The 20,633-nt window shown below is 38.1% G+C and overlaps 2 protein-coding genes across 2 annotated transcripts; one reads left to right on the top strand and one right to left on the bottom strand.

Annotated features, from left to right (window-relative positions):
* The first annotated feature begins 2,532 nt into the window (after positions 1–2,532).
* LOC129688732 (olfactory receptor 52Z1P-like) lies at positions 2,533–6,700 on the top strand. The gene is made up of 2 exons (XM_055623695.1): positions 2,533–2,566; positions 5,739–6,700. The coding sequence occupies exons 1-2, from the start codon at positions 2,533–2,535 to the stop codon at positions 6,698–6,700; spliced, it is 996 nt and encodes a 331-aa protein (XP_055479670.1).
* A 10,364-nt stretch (positions 6,701–17,064) lies between these two features.
* On the bottom strand, positions 17,065–18,015 carry LOC129688691 (olfactory receptor 52K1-like). Its single transcript, XM_055623647.1, has one exon. It carries the CDS (start codon positions 18,013–18,015, stop codon positions 17,065–17,067), a length of 951 nt encoding a protein of 316 aa, XP_055479622.1.
* Positions 18,016–20,633: the final 2,618 nt, after the last annotated feature.

Here is a 20,633-nt window from a genome sequence, read left to right as displayed (position 1 = left end):
TCCATCTTCCCCTAGCTTATCAAGTTTCATCAGGACTTCCTGAATCCTCTGAATCCTGGCAAGACCTAGTCGCCAGGGGGAAGTTATCAAAAACCAGAGGCTGCCCCTGGTCCCTTTACTCAGGAACTCATATGGAGACTGAGCTTCCTATTGACTACATCTGAACTGGGGATTTAGGTCTTCATGCATGGTCCTTGGTTGGTGCATCAGTCTCTGCAGGACTCCCTGGGCTCAGAAATTTTTAGCTTTCTTGGTCTCCTTGTAGAGCTCCTGTCCCCTCTGTGTCCTTCTATCACCCTACTTCTTCTGTGAGACTCTCTGTACTCTGCGCAAAGGTTGGCTGTGGGTTTCAGCATCTGCTTCTATCCCCTGTTGCACAGAGCCTTTCAGAGGACCCTCTATAGGATGCTCCCATCCTATTCCCTCTCTTCCACAGCTTCTGGTCTCTATCCTGTTTGCTATTCTGAATGAGAATTAAGCATCCTCCTTAGGGTCCTCCTTGTTTAGCTTCTTTAGGTCTGTAGATTTTAGTATGGTTAGTCTATAGTAGATGGCTAATATCCACTTATACGTGAATGGATACCATGCAGGTCTTTATGCCTCAAGGTTTCCTTACGCAGGATTTCCTAACCGCAGTATGCAAGAGTCCAGAAAAGCCTGGAACAGCTGCTGATTTGCATTCAAAGTAAAAGTTGTGCCAGATTTTTCTTTCTTTCTTTCTTTCTTTCTTTCTTTCTTTCTTTCTTTCTTTCTTTCTTTCTTTCTTTCCTTTTCTTTTCTTTTCTTTCATTCTTTCTTTCTTTCCTAATGTTTTTTTTTATTTTTGTCAGCTTTACATGTATACAATATTTACTGTTCATACCCATCTCCCCTAATGGTCTCTCTTTCCCACTCCAGTACCTCCCTTTCTTCATCCTAACTAAATCTTTTCTTCATTCGTGTTATGGGCACGTGTGTGTGTCTGAGAGCCTATATAGGTGACCACAACTGCAGTGTGTCCATGATTTTAAAGAATCATATTCAGAATCCAAAGGTTTTTAAAGTTTTCTCCACCATCTTCAGGGTCCTGAAATCTTTCTGACCCCTTTTCGTGGGCCCTGGAGAAGATACTATTGATGTCCAACCTAGAGATAAGTCCATAGCACCCACTCACACTTAAAACTCTGATGAGTTATTAATTTCTTCATAAGCATTACCTTCTGCAAATGAAAGAATTTCACTTAAAATGAACATTGTAAGCTGTGTAACTTATAGAAAGCAGAGTGTGCCAAAATAAATATAAAAGCAAAATGAAAACCAAATGAAATGAACAGAAATGATTTCATTATGATAGCTGGCTTTATGTGCCAAGATTAATTTTGTTAATGAATTTAAACTTACAGAAGTAAGGAAATTTTGTTCTCAATGAGATCAGTCATTCTCATTATTTTCATCTTTAGTTATGTATATATGTATATCCATAGGTACAAGACTGCTTAATAAGTGTAGGTATGCTCATATGAGCAAAAGATTAAAGTATTTAAATATAAACACGGTTCAAGACATGCAGTCAGCTCATGTTGCTAAAAGAACAGAACCACAGTCCAACGGTTGACAGACTTGTCATCTGACAGATGGTCTCTAGCTTCAGCTGCCCATTCCAAGAAGCAAGTTCTCTTCATATAACTTTTCTTACCGTTTACGCAAACACACAACTGTCAAGTAGTGTATAGTCTATTGCTGTTTGTTTACTCGTCGGTTTTCTGGAACAGAATCTCTCCTTGTAGCCCTGGATGGCCTGAAACTCACTATATAAAACATCATAGCTTCAAACCCATAGAGATCCACCTGCCCCATCTTCAAGTGCTGGGATTAAGCCATGTGACACCATAGCTAGCCTTCTATTAATTTTCACACTGCGCTGAAGGGGATTTCCTCACATACCACAGCGTTCACCTTCCTCAGCACCACACAAAACAACACAAAGGAGGCATCTGGTATTTTTTTGAAATAGATAAAAGTACCCTTAGGAGTTTAACTTTGTTTCAAAAGGTGTTCTTGCTTCATAAGAGACATGGAATAGGATGCTTTTGTATAATTTTAGAATTACATGAGGATTTAATATTAAACTTAAAACCATGTGCACATACATTGTAAACAGATTCATTATGGATTAAAAACAATCATATACTGCCTGGATCCTCTTCCTCTGTGGCCTGGCGAGGTTGAATCACCAGGGCAGAGGTGATCAGTCTTGATGAGACTTGAAAAGCTAGGGGCAGATGGCAAGGAGAGGAGAGCTCCCCCTTTCAGTAAACTAAGGGGAGGGGATAGGGTGAAGAGGTGGCAAGGTGGGGCCAGGAGGAGTTGAGGCAGGGGGCTGCAATTGGGGGTATAAAATGATCAAATAGTAAAAACTAAAATAATAATAAAGAAGAAAACAATCAGACACAATTCAAGATATGAAAATATCATTTCTGTGGTGTGAAAGGCCATGATCAAGTAAGGTGATCAAATTCTAACTGTGGACCCGGCTGTGGAAATAGTTACGCGATGAAAATAACTCTCAAAAGACCTCTCAGCCCAGGTAGAGACTATTCCCTTGGTTGATGCTGGAAATATGAGCGTGAAGTACAGACGTGTGTATATGTACAAGTCTGTGCTCGCAGCAGGAGGGCATGGCCACCTCACACAGGCTTCATGGATATCGCAACCAAAGGTATTAGAAACTTTCAAACCTCCCCTGTACTGTTTTTATTGACTGAGAAAAGCTGTGGAAGCACAAGGTGAATGAGAACCCTTCACTGGTTAAAGTTATACACTCTGAAACTAGTGTCTCTGGATTTGTAAACAAAATTTGTATGTTAATAGATGTCCAGATATTAATAGATGTCCAGGTTTCTGCCTATTTAAAACTGGCATAATAAACTACAGTAGGGTAGTTGGTATAGTTATATTTCATTGCTTGAATTTTTTTTCTTTTTAGTGTTAGGAAAAGGATTATTAGTAAGTATGCGCACATTTTCCCATCATTGTCATTTAATTTGCTATACTGACAATTCACAGGCTAACATGTGATTTCTCTTCTATTTAAATAGCTGATATTTCTGTGTGGTTGTTATAAAACAGAGCAAGAAAGTGCAGATTTCCTGTCATGAGTGTTTGATGAAACTGTGGACCTAACTGAATTTTAAGCAATAGCTATCCTAATCTTATCTAAAGACATTTACCTATTCCATGCATGTGTCCTAAAATTGAAAAAAAAAGAACAGTATCTTCATCTTTATTACCACTAAGACAGAGCAAAAACTAAGTGGGAGTATAGAGGAGGAAGTGAAATGGAACAAGAGAGTGAGAGAGAGAGAAAGGGGCATGTGGAAGAAAACGGGAAAAAGGCAGGGTGCTGATGGGATGGGATGCCATACTTCCTTGCTGACGCTGGAATTATCTGGAAAGGAAGACTTTGGGTAATGTGGAGTGGAGCTGCTATTCTCAGTGCAGAGTGATTTCCTAGTAACTCTGAGCTTCCAGCATGGAAAATGGACCCTGTGCATATTGAAAATTTTGGTAAATTTCTTTTCAGATAGAAAACTATTTATTATCCACAACTGAGGTTTCCTAGAAGTTGAAATCAAAACATGTTGATAAATATACTCTTTGACCTTGCTCAGAATAATGATTTGTATTACCAATTGACTACTTAAATAAATGTTTTATAGGACATGAAAATGCATATTTTTGGATCTGAGTCATTTTTATATAAACCCCATCTTTATGCCAAATATTGATTAGTGCTCTAAATAATTAAGCAATAGGGCCCCATTTCAAAGAGAATAAATGGGAGGTCTGGAGGGAAGGCAGGAAAGGTGGGCAAAGACAGAATTTTCAATAATTTTATTTAAAACAAGACCCAGGATAATTCCTCTATCGGTGGACTAGGAAAGAGGTGTAGGAGGGACAGGAGGAGGGAGGGTGAGACCGGGAGGAGATGAGGGTGGGGGCTGTAACTGGGCCACAAAGCTAATAAATTCTAAATAACAATAAATAAATGAAAAAATAATAATAATGAAAAATTTCAAAAAAATTCCCAGGAAAGACATGCAATCAGATTAGGGATGCGAGAAGAATCGGGGGGAGCTGGGGGGGGGGCGGGGGGGGGAGCGGGGGGGGAACTCTGTTCAGAATGTATTGTATGGGAAGAGTTTTCAGTATAAAACAAAGAACAAAACAAAACACAAAATAAAAACAAGACCATGGCTATACAAATAATGGAAAATTTTTATTATGTTCTCTTGATAGGGCTGAATGAAAATAGACATTTCTCTGCTCTATGCAAAGCCGCACCAGTGTTGGATGAGCCTTGACTCTTTGCTGTGGCTTTCTTTCTCGGAATGAAAATCAACACTGCACGTGTGGATTGTGTCTTATTTAATGTCTTGAATCTTGAGAAGCAGTGTTAATTTGAGTATGAATAATTTAATTTTTGCACTGCATGCTAAATTTCATGTTGGTTCAATTTTTGTTTTCAAGAATTTGAATGAGAGACAAGTGAATCAAATTATTGCTTTGTTAGTAGAAAAACTAGGGCAACAATGAAAATTTCACAACATTGAAATACAAAATAAGAATTTCCCCCTTGGAGCCCATGAGATGGCTCCACAAGAAAATTGTTTAAACTAAGAATGACAACGTGAGTTCAAGGCCCAGGACATACCTGGGGTCCTTCAAGTTATCTTCAAGTTATTCTGAATTTGCATGTACTGTATACCATGCATGTCCTCCCGCATAAATACACACACTCATAAACACATACTCACACATGCACACACACACACACATAAAAAGAAAGAGGAAGGAGGAAAAAAGAGAGAATATAATGAATTTCTTAAAAAGGAATTAGAATCTTAAAACTCTTTGCAAGCGATTGCTGCCAGTTGTATACCAGGTGATGATTTAAAAAATGGGGTGTTCTCCCCAACCTTTACTTATGTGGAGGAAGGAAGGAAACCATGCCTTTTGTACTCATTATTTAGCATATCTATTAGAATAAAATTTAAAAACCATATAAAATTTTTGGTTGTAACAAAAGGCATCACTTACAGAAAATCAGTAGCTTTGTTCTTTCTGATTTCTCATATTTTCAAAGAAAACCATCCTGCAAAAAAAAAAAAAGAATGTCAGAAACTCACTCCATATAATTTTTTCTCTTAATTTTATCTATCTTTTTTGAGTATCTTAAATAGTATATTATTGTGGATTTATTCTGAATTTTTTTGCTGATTTTGTATGCCTTTTAAGGTGCCTCTTAAATTCTTTTCATCTGATTTTCTTTTGAATTCTGTATCTCCTCCTTGTTCACCTACCTTCCATGTATTTTGGATATCAATGTGTTTCTGTTAAATAGATAATGTATTCAAATTTGCAACACATAACCATATTTCTGTGTCTCCAGTGAATTTAATTTTCTTTTTTTATGAGTAGTGCTTATATTTTCTTTTCATATTTTTGTAAGACTCTCCTGTAGCGTTCAAAATATATAGCTTTAACCTGTAACTTATACTTTGTTACATATTTCTTTTTTAATTTAATTTTATTTTTAATTACACTTTATTTACTTTGTATCCCGCCTCTCCCCTCCCCTCCTCTCTTACTTATGGTCTTCAGTCCTTTCTCTTCGTCGCACCAGAACTGATTAGGACTTCAGCAGCGTTAAGGCGTTTCATCTATCTTTAGTCCAGACCTCCCACTTCTTGTGTAAGAAAGTCTTCCGCACCTCTCTCTTTCAGAACTCAACACTACCCCTGCTCAGCTCACTTTCTTTCTGCTCACTGGCGTGCCAGGATTAGAAGATATCCAAATTTGGATCTCCATCCCTTTCAGCTTCATGTACCTCTTGGCTGTGTTAGGCAACGTGCTGGTCGTGGCAGTGGTGGTCTCTGACCGGAGCCTCCATGAACCCATGTATCTCTTCCTGGCCATGTTGGCGTTCAACGATGTCCTCCTCTGTACTGTCACTGTGCCCCAGATGCTGCTCATTTTCTGGCAGGGCCCCTTGGCAAGCCCCTTTCCTGCTTGCCTCACACAGATGTTCTTCGTCCACGCCCTTTTCCTCTCTGAATCCGCTGTCTTGCTGGCCATGGCTTTTGATCGCTATGTGGCTATCTGCGCCCCACTGCGTTACACAACCCTGCTTACAGGCTCTCTCATCGGCAAGGTTGGGCTGGCACTGGTAGCTCGGAGTGTGGCTGTTGTCACTCCCGGGGTTCTCCTTATTCTCCGCTTGGACTTCTGCTGGAGCAACATTATCCGCCACACATACTGTGAGAATATGGGCATCGCCAAGCTGGCTTGCAACAGCATTGCCCTAAATAGCGTTTATGGACTCTCAGCTGCGCTCCTTACCACAGGGATGGACTTCGTCTTCATCTCCTTGTCTTACTGGCTAATCTTGAAAACAGTCCTACAACTGCCATCAAGGGAAGCCCGGAAAAAAGCTTTTGGCACCTGCGGAGCACACATTTGTGTCATTTTAATATTCTACACGCTGGCCTTTTTTTCTTTCTTTACCCATCGCTTTGGGCACCATGTCTCCAGGCACACCCTCATTCTCCTGGCTAATCTCTATCTATTGGTACCCCCAACCATGAACCCCATAGTTTACGGAATAAAAACCAAAGAGATAAGGATGCGAGTGGTGGGGCCCTGCTCCCGCCCAAAATGATTCACTGAAACAAAAAAAAAAAAAAGAGAAGGAAATCCAACATAAACAAGGAGACATGAATGAAAATTCAAAACAGTGTGCTCTCATCTATCCCTGGAGCATCTAACAATGGTTAATAAATGGTTTAATAAAACCATTAAACAGAATTCAAGATAGAAAGAACATAAAGTTGGGTGTGTGGAGAGTTGGAGGGTATTTTAGGGGAGTTGGGAGAAAGGGAAAACATGATCAAATTATATGACATGAAAAAAATAAATAAAAAGGAATACGCCTCGGATCCTCCTTGTTGTTCAGTTTCTCTAAGACTGTAGTATGCTTGTCCTGCATTATTCGGGTAATATCCCCTTATGAGTGAGGATATACCATACATGATTTTCTGCTTCTGCATTACCTCACTCAGGATCTTTTTTAGTTCCATCCATTTACCGGAAAATTCCATGATTTCCTTGTTTTTAATTGCTGAGTAATATTCCATTGTGTAAATGTACCACAAGTTCTGTATCCATGACTTTGTTGAGGGACAGCTAGGTTTTTTCCAGATTCTGGCTATTGCAAATAAAGCTGCTACAAACATAGTTTAGCAAATGTCCTTGTTGTTTGGTTGAGCAACTTTCAGATATATGCCCAGGAGTGATATAGCTGGATTCTTAATAAGTTAATTTAATACTTTCATCAATTACAATTTATTCACTTTTTATCTCAGCTGTAGCCCTCTCCTTTGTCCCCTCCCAATTTCACCTTCCTGTGTTCTTCTCCTCCCATGGCCCTCCCCCAGTCCACTGAGAGTGGAGGTCCTTATCACTTTCCATCTGACCCTAGCCTATCAGGTCTCATCAGGACTGGCTGCATTGTCTTCCTCTGTGGCCTGTTAAGGTTGCACTACCCTCAGGAGGAGATCAAAGAGCCAGCCACTGAGTTCATGTCAGAGACAGTCCCTGTTCCCATTACTAGGAAACCCACTTGGCCACTGAGCTGCTATGGGCTACATCTGTGCAGGGGTTCTAGGTTATCTCCATGCATGGTCCTTGGTTGGAAAATCAGTCTCAGAAAAGACCCCTGTGCCCAGATTTCTTGGTTCTGTAGCTCTCCTTGGGGAGTTCCTGTCCTCTCCAGGTCTTATAAAGTGAATAAATTGTAATTAATAATAATTTTTAAAATGAATATATCTAAGCTTTTAAAAAAATGAAAATACAGAGGGTATCATTTCCAAAGGTTATTGTTGTGACATAAATAGGAAAATAACAGGAAATATAAGTATCTCTGAGGAATATGCTGACATAATACAGTACTCAATGAGAAATCAGTGCACTAGAGGAACTTAAACATATTTTTATGTTATATGCACCACTTCTCTGTCAGATGTCCATTGAGGGAATAAAATAATAGCTTTGTCAGGTCTGGAATTATTAATTACTCTAGTCTCATGAAGAACAAAATGTATGAATTCATCTGTGCTCATCAGATAAACAATATAATTAATCAAATAATAAATGTCAAGGATCATATATAACAAGCTCCCTGATATACATCTTATCTATAGAGTCTGTATATAAAATACGTTATTTCATTTATTTAACTTTTAATGTTTTTAACTGAAATAAAATTAAATCATTTCACCACCATTTTATTTCTCCCCACTCCCAAAATTACCCTTCCTCCAAAGCTTCCCATCTCCCAACAGTCTTAATTTTATAGCTTCTTTGACCTTTGATTATATATGTTTGCATATGCACAAACATACATACATGGATACACATATGTGTGTATATATATATATATATATATATATATATATATAATCTGCTAACCTTGTTTTTGTTATTTATTTATGTATATATGCATGTGTGTGTGGCTAAAGAAGGTCAGACACTAGGCTGCTAGAGACCACACCTGCAGAAGATGATTGCTGGTGCAGACAACATCAGTCTAAGGGATAGTGACTCAGAGACAATAAAAATAATCACCCTGCATTTGGTGAGATTGACATTCTAGGTCAATTCATACCCATCACCGAGTGCAGTGTTCTGATTTGAACATGATGAAAGCCTGTCAGGGCTTTTCGTAATAAGATGATCATGGAGACCTGACAGAACATTCAGTAGGCAGATTTGGAACTTAGTTTTCCCTTTGTATTTTTAAATTTTTTATGTTTTGTGTGTGTGATTTTTGAACTGTTTTCTACTGAGGCCCAGGTTAGCCTCACATTCATAACTCTCTTCTTTAGCCTCCTGAGTACAAGGACCCAAAATATACCATCTTGGCCGACTTTCTCTTGGTTCTTTCCTATGTAATTCTTACGTATGCAAGAATTCTTGCATATGTAAGATTCTTACATATGTAAACATATGTAATTTTCCTGGTTTAGTTCCCAGCAACCAACTGACATGATATTTGCATCCTATAGAGCGTGGTATATACATTTTCATCTATAAATTATCTGGGATAAGCATGAAATGTAAACCATTTCTTTACTGCAAAATATTTATTTTGAATAAGAAAAAACTAAAATATTTCTCTGCTGTGTAGGCAAAAATTATGTTGTGAATATAATACAGTAATACAGCCTATTAGTTTTATTTGTTTATTGTACTAAAAGCTTTTTCAAGGCATCTTTTATTTTTAATTTTTAATTTTTTTGATTTTAATTTTTATTAATTACACTTTATTCACTTTGTATCCCCCCATAAGCCCCTCCCCTCCCAGTCCCACCTTCCCTCTTTCTTCTCCACACATGCCCCTCCCCAAGTCCACTGATAGGGGAAGTCTTCCTCTCCTTCCTTCGATCCTACTCTATCAGGTCTTATCAGGAGTGGCTGTACTGTTGTTCTCTGTGGTCTGGTAAGGCTGCACACCCCTCAGTAGGATGACATAAGAGTCAGCCACTGAGTTCATGTCAAAGACAGTCCCTGTTCCCATTTATTAGGGAACTCACTTGGACACTGAGCTTCCTTGGACTACATCTGTGCAGTGGTTCTAGGTTATCTCCATGCATGGTCCTTGGTTAGAGCATCAGTCTCAGAAAAGCCCCCTGTGCCCAGATTTCTTTGTTCTGTTGCTCTTGTTGTAGAGTTCCTGTCCCCTCAAGTCTTCCTATCTCCCCCTTCTTTCATAAGATTCCCTACACTCTGCCCAAAGTTTGGGTATGAGTCTCAGCATCTGTTTTGATACCCTACTGGGTAGAGCCCTTCAGAGTCCCTCTGTGGCAGGCTCCTGTCCTGTTCCCTGTTTTCTCTCACTTCTGATGTCCATCCTTTTTGCCTGTCTGAGTGAGGATTGATCATCTCACCCAGGGTCCTCCTTCTTGCTTAGCTTCTTTAGGAGTACAGATTTTATTATGTTTATTCTGTATTATATGTCTAATATCTACTTATAAGTGTGTATATACCATGTAAATCTTTCTGCTTCTAGGATACCTCACTCAGGATGATCTTTTCTAGTTTCCACATTTTCATGCAAATTTCATGATTTTCTTTTATTTATAATTTTTATTTTATTATTATTAATTACAGTTTATTCACTTTGTATCCCAGCTGTAGCTTCTTCCCCTTCCCATCTCAAACCCACCCTTTCACCCTCTTCTTCTCCTATGCCCTTCCCCCAGTCTAATGATAGGTGAGGTCCTCCTCCCCTTCCATCTGACCCTAGTCTATCAAGTTGCATCAGGACTGGCAGCATTGTCTTCCTCTGCAGCTTGGTAAGGCTGCTTCCCTCTCAGATGGAGGTGATCAAAGAGCTAGCCCATGAGAGATGATAGCAAAAGTTTACTGCCTGGTCAGTCACCAATTCTCTCTCTGTAACATTTCAGCATCGTCTTTAGCCTTCTGGCCGGTCTATCTGGCAGACATAATTGTGAAACAGGAACTATGAAGGACTGCTTACTGTCATGGCGGAACATGGCAGGCATTTCAGCCTGCAACCAAGTCTTCTGCATATTGGCTGTAGAGAGAGCTGGGGAATTTTTCCATTAATGAAGCTATCTACAAAAGGAGATTTTATGATGTCCAACATTTCCATGCTTATAATAACTAACACACTAATGAATACTAAGAGACTGTGACTACCTGCACTAGACCTGAACTAAATCAAGGCAGCCAAAATTCCAGCATAAATGGGTAGATGATCTGCATGCCCCATCACTTATTGAGAAGTTATTTGCAGTGGATAGATGCTAGGGGCTGGCTCTTTGATCACCTCTCCCTGAGGGGGGAGCAGCCTTACCAGGCCACAGAGGAAGACAAAGCAGCCACTCCTGATGAGACCTGATAGGCTAGGGTCAGATGGAAGGAGAGGAGGGCCTCCCTATCAGTGGACTGGGGAAGGGGCATAGGAGAAAAAGAGGGAGAGTGGGCGGATTGGCAGGGAGTGGGGGAGGGGGCTATAGCTGGGATACAAAGTGAATAAACTGTAATTTATAAAAATAAAATAAATATTTGGAGGTACATGTTGGGGAAAACATGGACTTAGAGTGAGAAATTGCTAGATATCATATTTTGTCATGTACACAAATGAAATTATCTTTTTTTTAGTATTCAGTAATATATTTGTTTATTTACTTACTATATACAAACCAAGTACCTGCTACAAAAAAAAATAGTAATGGATGCTTACTGAGTGTCAAATACATGTCAGGATGCCATGCTAACTATTTCAGTCCTCACAACAAACTCCTGAAGTTACTATTTTTTTTTAATTAAATTTTCAAAAATAAAGGAGATGCTTTAAAGGAAGTAAAATGCACTTTGTGTTTAAGTGTGATTTTAAAGTTTTTGTTTTTCTTTGTTGGTCTCCTTGTGTGGCTCCTGTCCCCTCCTGGTCCTTTTACATCTCCCTTCTTCCATAAGACTCTCTGTGCTCTGTCCAAGGGTTTTCTTTTTTTATTTTTTAAATTAAAATTTTATTTTTTATATATTAATTACAGTTTATTCTTTTTGTATCCCAACTGTAGCCACCTCCCTCGTCTCCTCCTAATCCCACCCTCCCCAAGTCCACTGATAGGAGAGGTCCTCCTCCTCTTCCATCTGACCCTAGCTTATCAGATTTTATTAGGACTGGTTGCATTGTCCTCTTCTGTGGCCTAGCAAGGCTGAGGTTTTCTGTTTGGCTAAATTTAGCTTACTCAATCTTCAATTACAAGTAATGTTATTTTCTCAAAATAGCATCTTTAAAGGAAATTGTAATTATTTATAAAGTGAATCTTTTCCTATTTGAAGTTATTATTTTCTGGAATATATTTAGTGAATTAATTGGCAAAATCTCTAATTTGCTATGTGGGATGCTACCCTTGTTCATTTTCTCCTGAGTATAATCTAAACTGCACTTTGAAAAGCAATACAAGAATTTTCGGAGCTCCTCTGTGGAAGGCTGCATGCCCCATCTTGTCCTGTTCATTGTCTTCTCCGACTTCCCATGTCTATCCTGTTTGCCCTTTTGAATGAGACTTAAACTTCTTGCCTAGGATCCTCCTTGTTGTTTAGCTTCCTTAGAAATATAGATTTTTAGTTTGTTTATCCTATATTATATGGTTAATATCCACTTACAAGTGAATATATATCATTTGTGTCTTTCTGCTTCTGGGTTACCTCACTCAGGATAATTCTTCCTCATCACCACCATTTCCCTGCATGGGACAGGACAGGAGCCTTGCACAGAGGACCTCTGAAAGACTCTACCCACCAGGGTTTCAAAGGTGACACTGAGACTCATAGCCAAACTTTGGGCACAGTGCCAGAATCCTTATGGAAGAAGAGGAAGATAGACCTGGAGGGGACAGGAACTCCACAAGGAGAATAACAGAGACAAAATACCTGGGACCAGGGGGCCCTGCAGAGACCAATACTACAGCTAGGGACCATGCACAGAGATGACCTAGACCCCTGTTCGAAGGAAGCTCATTGGTTGCTCATTTTCCAAGTGGGTTCTCTAGTAAGGGGCTCAGGGATTGTCTCTGACATGAACTCAGTGGCCAGCTCTTGGATCTCCCCCTGGGGCATGCAGCCATCCATGCCACAGAGAAAGATCATGCAACCAGCCTTGATGAGACCTGATAAGCTAGGGTCAGATAGAAGGGGAGGAGGTCCTCCCCTATCAGGGGACTAGGGAAAGGGTATAGAAGGAGGAAAGGGAGGATGGGTGAGACTGGGAGGAGACAGGGTGAGGGCTGCAGCAGGGATATGAAATGAAAAAATTGTAATAAATAAATTTCTCAATAAAATTAAATTAAAAAGAATTTTCAGGGAAGAAATTATATTTTGTATACAATACATAATCTGTTCTTATTTATTATCCATACTTATATTTTTTTTTCATTATATACCAAAGCAATAACTTTGGATAAATACTATTTTTTCCTTTTTATGCCTTCTTTTGTGTTTAATTGAAAATGATACAAAATTTTAGTATTATATCACGTATGTCTCTTTGCAGAAACTAATGGTGCTTGAAAGTTCTCAATACACCTTATCACATTTTCAGCTAGCAATATTCTCTTCAAGGGATTATACATACCTTTTATTAACCTCTCCCCAATTTCTCCCACATCAATTACAATATTGTTGCTTCGCATTTCTCTTATTCATATGTTAACATGTTCTCATCTTAGTCTGACTACTTCATTGACACACCAGGTATATATTAAATAATTTGAGACTTAAAATGAATGCTTTACTTTTATTCTTTTCTGTATGTTCTTTCTTTACACAGACTCAAGTCTTCAAAATCATTTACTTGATATCTAGGGAGAATTTTGTTTAAAATTCAAGTAAAGCACAATATACTTGCTCCATATGTTCCTGTTTCCAGTACTCTTGTATTTATTGTCTCTGCAGACATCGAGGTAGCAACTTTGCCCACTAACCTTACTTCTCTGGTGAAAAGAAGAAACATGGACAGTTTTGATTTTTTTCACAAAGAGATGAATAAAAATAAAATGCTTTAAAAAGTTCAGATGAAAATAGGCAAAAGATGGAGAGAAACCTTACAAATGTAACCAGTGTGGTAAAGCCTTTACTTGTAACAGTAGTCTCATGCTACATAAAAGAGCTCACAATGGAGAGAAATCTTATGAATGTAATCAGTGTGGTAGAGCCTTTGTACGTAAAAGTCATCTCTTAACATGAAAGAACTCACACTGGAGAGAAACCTTATGAGTGTAACCAATGTGGTAAAACCTTTGCATATAACAGAGTTCTAAGACATAAAAGAGCTCACACTGGAGAGAAACCGTATGAATGTAAAAAATGTGGTAAATAAAGCCTTTGCGTGTAACAGTAATCTCTGAAAACATAAGAGAACTCATACTGGAGAAACACCTTATGAATGCAACCAAGGTGGTAAAGCCTTTGCATGGAACAGTCTGTGCATTTCAGATCAGTCCCTGAAGACAAAAGAAAATCTTTATGAATGTAAGCAGTGTGGAATCACCTTTGTACATCACAGTCAACTCCTAATACATAAAAATCCATGTTACAGAAAATCCTTATTAAAATAAGAAATGTCATATAGTTTTTTCGTAAGAGTCATCTTGAACAAGAACACTTACTGGAGTGAAAGCCTATGAATGTAACCAATGTGTCAAAACCTTTGCATGCCATAATAATCTCCAAGTGCATAGAAGAATGTACACTGGAGAGAAAGTTTCTGAATGTAACCAATGTGATAAAGCATTTTGACATAATAGTAATATCCTATGACATAAAGAATACATACTGGAGAGAAACCTTTTGAATTTAACCAATGTGGTAAAGTCATTACATGTAACAGTATCTCCTAATATATAACCTCACACTGGAGAGAAACCTTATGGGATGTGTCCTATGTGTAAAGCCTTTGCACAAAACAGTCATTTCCTAATATAAACTTGCTCTTCACAATCATGTTCAAAGTCATGAAAGAATTCATACCTGAAAGAAAGACTATGAGCATATTTAACATTGTGAAACTATTAAACATTTGTATAATCATCATGAAAGAATTCGTGCAGAGAGAAACTTTATGAACAAGTTAAAATGTGAGGCCTTTGCAAATATCTATATTCTACATTATCATAAAACTTTCAAAATGGAGAGAAAATCTGAGAATATAAACAAATGTTATCCAGGTACTACTGGTTGATTAAGGCCAGATAATGTTCTTGGGATCTGAACTGTGATGCCTACCCACCAAATGAGCCAGAAAGTTACAGAGGTTCTGACCTTGAAAATCATAAACATCTTTGCCATTTTACAGCTAAATTTTTAACATCAGTCAGGGTTTAGGGATATGGGATTTGTTTATGTCATTGAGGAAGTCACCTGATGTAAAATGCAGGTTTTACAATCAAAACAATCATATCCATTTGTCCTTTTGTGGTTAGGAAAAGGTAATATGGTTTAAGAAAGAAAATCTGTGATTTGTGTTTGTCATTATGTTAGGGGACCAGAAACCATGGTATGGAAATTTGATATTTATGGGAACAAAAGTTGAGTAATGAATGCTGGTCAGCTAGTGGGAATTTTACAGCTTTCTGAGGGACTATGAACTTAACCTTGGTTTCACCCTATAATTCAATGGAAGCTGGTATCAAAATGGCACTACTTAGGACAAATTTCTTTTGCTCATTCCCACATGCAAATTACTTTTTCAAGTTTTGCATACCACAGTCTTCCTCAAGTATATAAAATACAGATACTAGAGAGAAACCTTACACATGTAATCAATATGATAAAGCCTTTTCTTAATACCCTTATGTCCATAGAAGAATACATAGTCAGTGAAACCCTATGAGTAAACAAAGTGGTGAAGCCTTTTCATGTAGTTGCCTTTAAAATCATGAGGAACAGTCATGCTGCAAAGAAACCCTAGGAGTGTGGTCAGTATGGTAAAGTTTTCTGCTTCATGGTACCATTATAGAAGAGTAAAAGGTTTAGTGTGTGAGCAACCAGTTAAAGCCTTTGCAGATCACAGTAGATCTTGAGAAACTTGAACTAATTCTGAAGGAAATCTATTAGGATAAAAGATTTGTTAAGATCTTTGAAGAACCAACTTGCATTCAGTTAAGGAGATTATATGGAGGAAAAATTTTAACAAGTGTCAACAATGTATTCATACTTTATGGCATCCATCCTTATGTTGTTTCCAATTGAAAACTAATATGGACAAAAGGCCTATGAATTTAAACAATAAGGCAACTCTTTTAGATTTCAAAATTCTCTCCAATTGCATGAAATAAATCATCCAGTTGTAAAATTTTGGGGTGTGTATTATTGCCTTTTCTGTGACAAAACACAATGGTTAAAGCAAATTCCAAATGTGTTTAATTTGCCTTATGGTTCCAGAGGTATATGGGATCACTATGAAATGGGCTTCACAAGTGTCACACATGGCAGCTAGGAAGTTTGGAACTCACATCCTCAACCTGCAGCATGAAGCAGAGAGTGGGAAATACAAATGCTATGCAGTTGAAAACTATTAAGCCCAACCCAAGTAACATACTTCCTCCAGGTGGGCTGTTTTTCCTAAGCATTCCCAAATGATACCACCAACTGAGATAGATTAATTTCTATGACTTTAAGACTACGTGTTTGATTGCTGTTACATGAAGGAATTCTTGATGAAGAAAAACTCTGTAGATAACCCTATAGATGCCTCAACACCTGAGTTACAGGAATGAATGCTTACATGTGAACAACATTTATGAGCAAACATTTGTTTAACAATTTCTTTTAATTTAGATTATGTGATATCAGTGTGTCTTTGTTTATGTGCCTGTGCATTCTGATCTCCCGATCTTTTGATCTTCTTGTACAAGGAATTCCAGAAAGTTGTCAAAAACATGATCTCGGTTCTGGGAATAAACTTGTCTTAACTGCACAAAAAAAAAAAAAAAAAAGAAAAGAAAAGAAAAGAAAGAAATTAGGCAAAAGAAGATCATTTTTGAGCACAGTAAAGAATATATAGTGTTCATTCTCTGGCTTGGCCTCATGTAGTTTTCTACAGCTGCTATGAATTATTTTGATGTAAAAGTTGCAGTGACAGTATCCCAACTTATATAGATGAAACTAAGATAAAAATTATCACACTTATTTTATGCAGAAATCTGTCGCTAAATAAGCAGTGTAGACAGAGAACCTGACAGGACGATATATGATGAAGGGTAACATGCGCATAACCTGAACCGGAACCGAGTAATGTGAGCACACTGAATGAACTGAGAATCAGACATTGTTTAGATAAAACGAAATCAGAAGATCAATACCCAAATATTACATCACACCATGAAAAGAACATAAAAGAAAACGAGCATGTTAAAGTAGCATCTTAGCAAAGGTTATTTAATAGCCCATTTTTCATGAGACATACTCTTCCATCACAAATGTCATCCAAATGATTTAATATTCAGTTATTTTCAAGTGTGAGAAGAGACGCAGCACGCGATCCCGGATCTGTTTTGTCTTGACACCATACACCAAGGGATTGACTGTGGGGGGCACTAGAAGGTACATGCTTGCCAAGATGATGTGGACACTGGGAGACACGTTTTTGCCAATTCGATGAGTTTGGAAGCTAAACAATGCCGGCATGTAGAATGCAAGAATGGTGCAGACATGCGCAGCACAGGTGCCCAGGGCTTTCGAGCGGGCGTTCTGGGAAGAAAGCCGGAACACTGCCTGGAGAATTTTCACATAGGATGTGGCTATGAGCCATATGTCCACTATTGTTACTGAAAGGGCCACTGAGATGCCATACGCTCTGTTAATGAGAGTGTTGGCGCTGGCCAACTTCACCACAGCCATGTGCTCACAGTAGGCATGAGGGATGACATAGCCTGTGTAGTAGGGCAGCCTCTTAATGAGAAGAGGACATGGCAACACCATGAAGAGAGCCCGGCTCAAGCCAACTAAGCCAAGTTTAACAACCATAGACGTTGTAAGGATGGTTGAATAATGTAGGGGGATGCAAATGGCCACAAAGCGATCGAATGCCATCGCTACGAGGATGGCCGACTCCATGATGCAAAGCGTGTGGATGAAGTACATTTGTGTTAGACAGGCATCAAACTCAATCCAGTGTGCATCAAACCAGAAAATAGCAAGCATTTTCAGGGCTGTGGAGCAAGTGAGAAACATGTCATTCGCTGCCAGCATGCAAAGGAAGAAAAACATAGGCTGGTGGAGGCTTGCTTCTAGCTTGACAGTGACGATGATTACGCTGTTCCCCATCAGGGTCAGGACAAACAGGAAGCACACAGGGATGCTGAGCAAGCCATGAAACTTTTCCAAGCCAGGAACACCAACCAAGTAGAAAAATGAAATGTAGTGATGGGTCGTATTGTTTACCATGTCCAACCTAAGGGCATTTCAATCTTAGTCATATAATCAGGACAGTTCCCTCAGGGCATAGATAGGATTGCAAAGTGTTTCTTTCAAGGATCTTATGTATGGAATCTAGAATTGGAAACCTAGGTTTCCAAAAGAACAGCAAGGCTCAGGTAAACAATCTCATCCTATGGAGCATCAGCAACTTTATCTGCAAAAGAAAAAATTAAATTCATTACACCATGCTTTCTTTGGCGATTTGATGAATGAAAGATTTAATTAAGTCTTAGTGCAAATTTTTCATTTTCTGTTTTTAGTACTTTTATTTATTTACTTTTAATTTTTAAAAAAATTTTACAATTATATAAATTTGCCTGCAAATGAGTGGAAATAGAAAAAATCATCCTGGGTGAAGTAACCCAGAAACATACAGACATCCACAGTATACACTCATTTATAGTGGATATTGGCCATATAAAATAGAATAGCCATGCTAAAATTTACAGACCTAAAGAAGCTAAACAACAAGGAGTACTCTAGGGAGGATGCTTAAATCTCATTCAGAATGGCAAACAGGATAGAGACCAGAAGCGGTGGAAGAGAGAGAACAGGATGGGAGCATCCTACAGAGGGTCCTCTGAAAGTCAAGACTCAACAAGGGTCAGAAGCAGATGCTGAGGCTCACAGCCAACCTTTGTGCAGGCTGCAGGAAATGTTTTGGAAGAAGGGGAGGGCATAAAATTTCATTTTCTATAGAAAGTTAAGATAATAAAATAAGAATATATTGTGTTTAATCCAACTATTTTTAAGGAATTGAAATAAAGTATTAAGACTTAAACATAAAACATGCAAATACCCCATCAACTAGCAGATGTTTTGTTACATCATTGTTTTAAAATATGGCTGTTTTTCTTTGTTGTCATAAATAGTTGCTCATTCAGATAAGATACAACATGAACCAAGAACATCAAGTTATATACAAGTTCTCTAATTTATCAAAGTCAATTTTATACATATTTCATATTTTCAAGGGGAAATATATAAATTTTATAATCTCCTTAACTTCATTTTCTATTTGAACAATGGGTGACCATTCATTTGGTAAATTAGAAAAAAAATATTCCATGTGTAGAATTGGGTGACTTTGAGGCAAAGAAACACAAAGAAAAAGAAGCAGGTTGGTCATGTTAAAGTTGCTTTCCTAGGAAACAGGAAGAGGGAGAGTGATCTGTAGGAGTCCTGAAGATTAGCCACCTTGAGGCCAGCACAGGTTGCCTTTCCTGTGTATAAGGCAAAACTCAGGGCATGTCTACATCGCATCAGTTAAAACTCTCCTGTTTGGGAAATTTGTCAATATTTCTACCACCTCACTTATTGGGAATGCAAGCTATCAATTGGTTTAGCTTTCATATATGGGACTGGAAAGTTTCATATCAATGGCTCAATCTTCATTTTTAATATGGCCTGGAAAATTCTCCTTTAAAATTGTGATTTTTTTTTTTGTAATTTTTACTAAACAAGATTAGTCTCTTAGAGATGACAACTGATGCAAGATAAGCAAGCACGCAGTAGTTGATTTGGGTATAACAGGACATAATTTTAAGCACAGCTGTAACCGTAAGAGTCAAATTAGCACACCTCATTTTTCTCATAAAATGTAACAAAAAATCTTGCTGACATAAATAATATGATTTTTAAAGTATGTGTCATAATTACAAGCTTATCATTCTGTTTCCTATAAGTTTCTTCTTATGAAGACAGTTCGTAAACTCTGTGTCCACAGGAAAGAAGCGAAGCCATTTTCTCTAAGACATCTTTTCCTTGGTGGTGGATGTACATACTAGCCGACTACAGGGACAGTTCGACCTGCACTACCACCTTTCTCCCTTAGCAGATAATCCATATTACAATTAAAATTTTACACTACAAAATTTTTTAAACCAAATATACTGGATTCATTCTGAATTCTTAAATTGTGATATTTTGTTTTGATTTAGTTTCTGAGTCATTGTTAACAACACCTTTGCTGGAACCCTCCATGCCGGAGCATAAGTTTCAAATGGAAGACTATGCATTATCTATACTGCTTTTATATTGTCTGCTACCAATGTGCTTAGTGTGTTAATACACATAAAGACTTTCCTGTGTTCAACAGGTCTTACATCCTCAATCATTTCATCACATTGTTCGTGGTGTCGACACTAGCCACCCACTCTTAAACTTCAGATGTCCTAAAATGATCTTGTCATCTCTGCTCATTTAACTCCGACTTGCAGCACCAGTTGCTAACTCTTGTACTGTTGATTCTTCTTTTCCGTCCACTTGCTAGTCTCACTCACCATGTTTTTAACACAGAAAGGAATCTACAGAAATCAGCAAATGGACAATTATTCTTAGGGCAGACCAGAAGCTCTTAGCATGTTGTATACTTTCACAATCATTTCACATTTTTAACTTTTACCTGAAGCCTCTGACCATACTTCCGTGGGCAACTGATTCACACATGTTGCCCAAACTTCTTTCTCTTCATCTGCTTTCTTGGCGTGGTCTTTCCAGTTTGCATCACACAGAAAACAAAACTAGAAATCACCCTTCACAGAAAGTAACATAATTCTACCACGAACAATAAGATATTTAGAAAC

This window comes from Psammomys obesus, unplaced genomic scaffold (assembly GCF_907164565.1).
Source record: "Psammomys obesus unplaced genomic scaffold, mPsaObe1.curated_primary_1811, whole genome shotgun sequence".
In the NCBI taxonomy this organism is placed as follows: Eukaryota; Metazoa; Chordata; class Mammalia; order Rodentia; family Muridae; genus Psammomys; species Psammomys obesus.
This window is presented reverse-complemented; position numbering and strand designations above follow the sequence as displayed.

Bases quoted from the DNA above. Each gene is read 5' to 3' on its own strand.
- LOC129688732 (XM_055623695.1), top strand. From the start codon at position 2,533: ATGAAAATAACTCTCAAAAGACCTCTCAGCCCAG. The intron at 2,567-5,738 runs GTAGAGACTATT...TTCTTGTGTAAG, and splicing joins CAAAAGACCTCTCAGCCCAG to AAAGTCTTCCGCACCTCTCT.
- LOC129688691 (XM_055623647.1), bottom strand. From the start codon at position 18,015: ATGGTAAACAATACGACCCATCACTACATTTCATTTTTCTACTTGGTT.